Here is a 6677-nt window from a genome sequence, read left to right on the forward strand (position 1 = left end):
AGCCGTATTTATAAACTCGTCATAGACATTGCATAGTATTATGTACTCTTTATAATGTCTTTAAACAGAAAATTGCTATTTATAAAATTTATACAACGTTGCATAGAGGTTGTATAAGCTAAACGCGTTTTTAAGTTGTTTAGAGCCTGAATAAGAATATATTTTGCTTAAATGTTATTTGAACATCAAATCACTGTCACAAAAAGAAAACACAGCAATGATTTGTATATTTCTTTAGTGACGAAATTCATTTGCATCTTTCTTTTTTTATTTTATAAACAAAAGTGATAAATTTGTAATGAACTAAAATAATTAATAAGAAATTGTGTTTTTTTTTTTTATAAATAATAAATAAGAAACTGTGTTTTTGGATATTTTCCTCATATGAATTCTTACGAAGACTTGCTCGCAGTAGACACATGTGTGTTTTCTATATTCATCTTTCTCTTTTAATGCATTTTGTGAAATGATTAATGTATATTTTTTTGTTGTTGTAATCAACTAAAAACAAAATGAGGAATTTGTTTTGTTTTAGAGGTATTCTTCCTTAATTAGGACATCGAACGAGAACTTTTGCTGACGTGTTTGTTTTTTTTTTTTTAGTTTTTTTTTGTTTCTTTTCGAAGCAGATGATCTTATATTATCGACAGATATATAATTATAATTTTTAACCAAAAAAAAATTGTAAAATACTTCACACAACATGTAAATAACTTTCATTTTACATACATAAAACTGTTTTCATTCAGACTCCGACAAATATTCGGATTTTGAGATAGTTTTATGGGGAAACGTAGGATATTTTCACTTACGATGGAATTTGTGATAAGGCTGATTGTTTCGGTTACTGCCGCCAAATTAACTCACAAGGGAACGGCAAAGAAACAAACAAATACAAAATCCAACGAAACCAAAATCTGTCAACTATAGAAAACTATGTTTACAAGTTGAGTAAAAATGAGCGTAAAAAGAGGAAACTGCATACCACTTATAAATATGTATATCGAAAGTCAAAACGAAATTCCACAGAATAAAAACAATGGATGTCTCTTAAGTCGGCTTTTGGGCGATAATTTTACGTGATAACATCGTAAGAAAATAGGTTGTATAAACAAAAACAAAAAATGTATTGGTTATTTGATTCGAAGTCTAGACCTCTGGTGCACAAGACAAAGTGTAAATTCACAAACGAATCTCTGCAGAGATGATTTGCGATCATTCCTGTAGCACATTCATAAACGCAAATAAATAGCATCACTTAAAATGTCAATCGTTCATTATTGCAGATTTGGAAAAACTGATGCACAAATATCAAACAAAAAAGCATCAAGAATTTTCTTGATAGGTTGTTGATGCCGACGCGATTTGGAGTAAATATGGAGGAAAAGGACAATGAAAAGTATATTTCTAAATTGTTTATAAATAAATAAATTTGATGAAATTTTGGGAATATTTTAACAGCGCACAAATTAAACTAATAGAAACCAGATTAAAATATGATGGTGAATTTATAGCAGGCAGAAAATCGAAGTCAGGATTGTGGAGGAAAGTTCTGAAGGAGATAAAATGTGTGGCTCCAGATTGTAATTGCAACAAAGACTTTTTATTAGTATCACGTGCATCATTAAGCACAAATTGTTTTTAAATGCAAAACTTTTTGTCAATCAGCATCGCATCGTAATCAGCTGAGCAACGATCAGCTGAGCAGCGATCAGCATCGCAAAAAAGCAAAAAATTTGACGTTTGTGAATTTACCCAAATCATTCAACAGTTTTACAATCTGTATAATACGTATGGATGTCTTAAGTCATGTTACTTAGCCTTTAAGATGAAATTATAATCTATAATAGCTGCTAACGGGTATGGGAACGGGTATTGGTTCATCGATTTATAAGACGTTATCGCGCCCAAAAAAAAAACATCAAAATCAATTTTGACTGCGCACTTATGAGTTTTGTTAAAAAGTTAACATACACATTGTTAAAATTTGTAAAGAGCTTTTTTTTTAAATACCGTATTGGCAAAATTTCGTATTTGTAAAGAGGTCAATTTTTAAAGTGCCTTATTTAAAAAAAAAACATTCTAACTGTACACTATCAACTGATTGTAGTTTCAATCTGTGCAAGTCTATTGTTCAGAACCAAACTTTTGTTTTTTTTTTTCGGTATTTAAGATCAGCCTGCTCATCTTAAGCCATGAGGCAAGGGCGTTTAAATAAAGGTTGATAAGTCTTTTACACTCGTCTAAATCGTGCCCATCATCCAAAGGCTTAAGAACATATGGAATTTATTGAGGTATAGTCTTGACAAAAATAGAGGTATAGTCTTGACAAAAATAGTATTCAATAATATTTTTTTTAGTAGTTTTTTTTTAGAAATTTTTCCCTCTTGCCTAAAGGGAGGGACATAAACCCCCCTCCCATTACAAAAAATGAGTGTATTGAATAACTCTACAAAAAACCGATTTCAATTCTCAAATTATCGTACTCGCGCCGATATGAATTTTTCTCCAAAAAAAAAAACACGTTTACGGGGGGTATCTCGAAAAAGGAAGGTAATCTGAATTTGGTAAAAAAAGATTATTATTGCTGAGGCCTTCAGGAATAAAGCCTCATTTTTAGTATTTGTCGTTATTTTAGGTCAACCTTAAACTTGTTCAGGCACATTGTGTAATATTTCCTGGACGTGGCCATTTTTTCTAAAACTGGAATTAAACTAATTACTGAAATCAAAATGTTAAATTTTTTTCAACCACTTGCAGTCGCTACTAAAATCGCTACTAAAGTCGATGCTTTTTGGCTGTTTAGGAAATTAAAAAAGGTAGCGATCTCTTGTGAAAATCTGTGTAAATCCGTCTCAAAAAAGCGATTTAAAAAGGATCGATTCCTCGAGAAAAAGTAGCGAATTTTTTTCCATTGGAATTCATTTAAGGAAAAAGAGCGACTGCAAGTCGACTGCAGATCAAATTTTTGGTTCATTGGAATTCGACATAAGTTTTGATTTGTTTATGTTAATAGTAACTCATTATAATTATGAGCTGTTGTATATTTGAAAGTGGCTTAAGTCCATTTATTCATGTTTCGAGAATAATTGGCGCTTAGTGATATAATAAATTGAAGTAAAAAAGTAAAAAGAAAATCCTTACCTATAACACAGCATGTCTCAGGTCTGTATTTGCTAATCGATAATGCTTTGTGTGCCAAAGAAGCCATTTCAGTTTTTAATTCTTTAACAAATAATAAATTAGAATACGTATCTAAGTTATCTAGCCGATAAGGGTCAACTTCTTGAATAGTTCGAAAAACTTCAATCGCTTTATCAACCTCTAATAAGAAAAAAAATAATTTATAGTATATTTTACTCTATTTTATAGGTACCTCTTTTGTTATGGTATGCTAGAGCCATTTGCGAAGTTATATAAATACAATTTTGGAAACCCGCGGCTTTTAAATATTCATACTGTTTTAAGCCTTCATAATTAAGATGTAATTCGATATAAGCATGTGCAAGAAAAATTTGTTTCATCCAATGATTTGGTAAATTTAAAGCAAGAACTTCCTCTTTTTCAGATATTAGTGGTGCCAGTTCTAAATATGAACTCCAAAGCATTGGAGTTTCTTGTATTGACTCAACAAAAATATGCCTTGCCATATCGTTTAGGCCAACATTCTTAAGAACCACTCCATATAAATACAATCCATACGCATCCAACTTTTGTTGACTATATTCATACTTTAAACTAGACAAAAGATCCGACATATCTTTTGCCAGTGGGTTATCGGTGAGATTCGAGTTATCTGTTACACTTTCCTGTTGCCTTTTTTGCTTAGACATGTAGGTGGAATAGTAGTGCAAAAACTTGGGTACTCGAGATTCACAATCTCGTGTAAAATATGCGGCTCGTTCATATTCACGCAAATCAAAGTAGCTTTTAGCCAGATAAAAGTTATTGTAATCTATTTTGCTCAAATCACTGTTCACAGTTTCATGGAAGTCTGTTGTAGTTTGCAAATATGAAAGTCCATGGTTCATTTCGGCCAACCATTTGACGCTTTGTAACAATCCCCGTTTGTTGCATTCGATAATTGCTTTACAAAGGTCCTGCTTTACTTCTTGCAATGATATATTTAAAATGTCTATTTCCATACCGAAGCAGTCTCTGAAAAAATACATTAAGTTATTTTGGATACCTTTTATGATTGGATACCTTGACTGAAGCGTCGTACGAAACGGAGGGGAACAGCGCTCTCAACTGCACTCGACGGATGAAAACTTATCAAAGTCAAAGAAAACGAGCAAAAAACGTAGGATTTAAAATTAGCTTCCGAGTGCTTTCTCCAAATACAATAATGCCTTTAGACCAAGAGCTGGCAGCGGATTTCTTGGGCGAGAGTTAACCGCTTTGTATAAATATTACAATGTTTATTTATAGCGATAATAAATACGTAAGGCTACCGGCTTGTGTCTTCACTTATTTTTCAAAAAGTGCGAAACAGTAGTTTTTTTTTTATTATTCCTTCCACTCTTGCAACGAGAAATATATACCCCGTTTGTATGGCGATTTGAATCCGAATTGAATCAGGATTTAGGTCTATATATACCTGAATCGAATTGAATCCGGATTTGTCGATTCGATCCGACTCGGAGAGCTGAATCGAATCGAAAATATGCATATATACCTAACGAATTGAATACTCGAGATATAATTTATGGTGGAAATTGTGTGTGATTGTCTTCTTATTTGCAAATTCACTGTATGTATGTATTAAGGCCCCAACCCATAGAATCCGTTGCGTCCGTTCCGTCAATCCATCCGTTGAAGTTGAAGGATGGGACAGAAAGGGGTGACCCATAGAATACGTCGTACGACGGATTGCTTTTTGACAGCTCACTTCAAATTCCGAGGTGTGTTCGATATTTTATCGCTGAATGAGCACTAAGGAAGTTCTGATGCAAGAAATTTTTAACTATTATTGTTGTTCTTTTTTTAATAAAATAAAATGCGCGACTAGATTTCATGTAGGTTAAAAACAATTTTTAATAACAGATTATCATTTGTAGATATGACTTTGGCATAGTAAAATTGAACTCTACAACAGAATTTTAGTATTTAATTGATATAATTTATTAGATATATCATTAAATGTTACTTTTATTACATTTTCTTCACAAATAAACAATTAAAGTTCACAATTTATAAAATCGGAGAAGAAAAGAACACAGTTCTTAGTTCTGAAATTCCCCGGCGTGCACTTAGAAACAGAAAATCGAACTGGTCTATTGTTGACAACCAATGTCAAAGGATACGACGGATGAAAAAATAGAAAGTTGGGCTACTTTTTCCGTCGAAAGGCCCCAGCCCATAGAATCCGTTGCGTCCGTTCCGTCGAAGTTTTTGACTGACAGCTCGATAAAATACACACGTTCTTATGGGAAAAGACCCATAAGCGACGGATCGGTCGGAGACGGACGGTTTCGACGGAAGAAGTTGCCCAACTTTCTACTTTTTCATCCGTCGTATGGTTTGACATTAGTTGTCAACAACCCTTCAAGCAAACAAGTCCGACCTCGGTCCGAATCCGCTCCGCCTGAGGCGGAGCTGAGTCCGACTTCGGATCAGAAACTGGTCCGAAGGCGGCTCAAATTAGTATGGAAATTATAATCACCGCGAAGTCGATTGCATATGTATTGGTGTGGTGAAAATCTCCATTCCGAGAAAACGGAGCCGAAGGCGGACCTGAGTCGGAGCAGCGGAAACCTACCAGAAAGAGGAATAAAAAAGGGATGACGTTTCGCATTTGCGACCAAAAAAAGAACAAGATTTATTTTTTTTTTTCACTGAAACTGTTTTATTTTTTATTTAATTTTGGCAAACGAAATTTTCACAATATATACAATATAAAATACAATACATTTTTTTCATTTTATTTTATTTGTTGTTGCTGCTGTTGTTGGTGTTTCTTTAGATGCCCAATTGCATGTTTCACCTTCTGCCTTTTTCTTCATCATAAGAGATTACATCTACAACACAAACAGAAACACATCACTTTAATCCAAACACTTTGAGCGATTTATACAACATATCTTTTTTTGTTTCCATATTGTTAATAGTTTGATATAATTGTTTATAATTATACTTATATTTTATTAACAACGACACGAGACACGACGCGACTAAACACTTCAACAAAAAATAACAAAATGACGCTTTTGCTCTTGTTGGCTATGTCTGTCTACTTTTTTTTCCTTTTCTCAGTTTTCACCACGATTCTCTTAGACTTTGTGTTCATACACAAAAAGTTGCAAGTGTGTGAGTGCAACCCCGCTTTTCTCGGTCGCAGGTCGGACTGTCTTTTCTGGACTCCGTTTTCTTGCTTGAAGGGAATAGATCTGTTCAATTTTCTGTTTTAGAGTGCACACCGGGGAATTTCAGAACTAAATGAACTGCGCTCTTTTCTTCTCCGATTTTATGAGTTGTGAACTTTCAGTATTCATTAGTGAATTAATTGTAATAAAAGTTACATTTAATGATATATCTAATAAATTATATCGATTAAATACTAGGGGTATTCACGATCTGGTGCAACAGGTCTAGTAAAAGTGTAAAATTTTATTTTTTTACAATAGATCGTGAACGCACCTCTTCTTATCTATAGTAAATATTGAATGGAATCCATG

The 6677-nt window shown here is 33.2% G+C and overlaps 1 protein-coding gene across 6 annotated transcripts in view; it reads right to left on the bottom strand.

Annotated features, from left to right (window-relative positions):
* LOC129907286 (cell division cycle protein 23 homolog) overlaps window positions 1–4734 on the bottom strand; it is a 111108-nt gene extending 106374 nt beyond the window's left edge. For 3 of the 6 annotated variants that reach the window (XR_008770999.1, XR_008770998.1, XM_055983404.1), the window contains exons 1-3: window positions 4207–4715; window positions 3377–4158; window positions 3145–3324 (exon numbers count right to left, since the gene is read on the bottom strand). Coding sequence is in view for 3 of the 6 variants with exons in the window: in XM_055983404.1 (XP_055839379.1) it covers window positions 3145–3324; window positions 3377–4145 (949 nt within the window). In the remaining 3 variants the exon portion in view is untranslated. Of the gene's footprint in view, window positions 1–3144; window positions 3325–3376; window positions 4159–4206 lie in introns of all 6 variants that reach the window. The other 3 variants (XR_008770997.1, XM_055983402.1, XM_055983403.1) reach the window with 3 other exon arrangements.
* Between the last annotated feature and the right edge of the window lie 1943 nt (window positions 4735–6677).

Source organism: Episyrphus balteatus, chromosome 1, assembly GCF_945859705.1.
Source record: "Episyrphus balteatus chromosome 1, idEpiBalt1.1, whole genome shotgun sequence".
Taxonomy (NCBI): Eukaryota; Metazoa; Arthropoda; class Insecta; order Diptera; family Syrphidae; genus Episyrphus; species Episyrphus balteatus.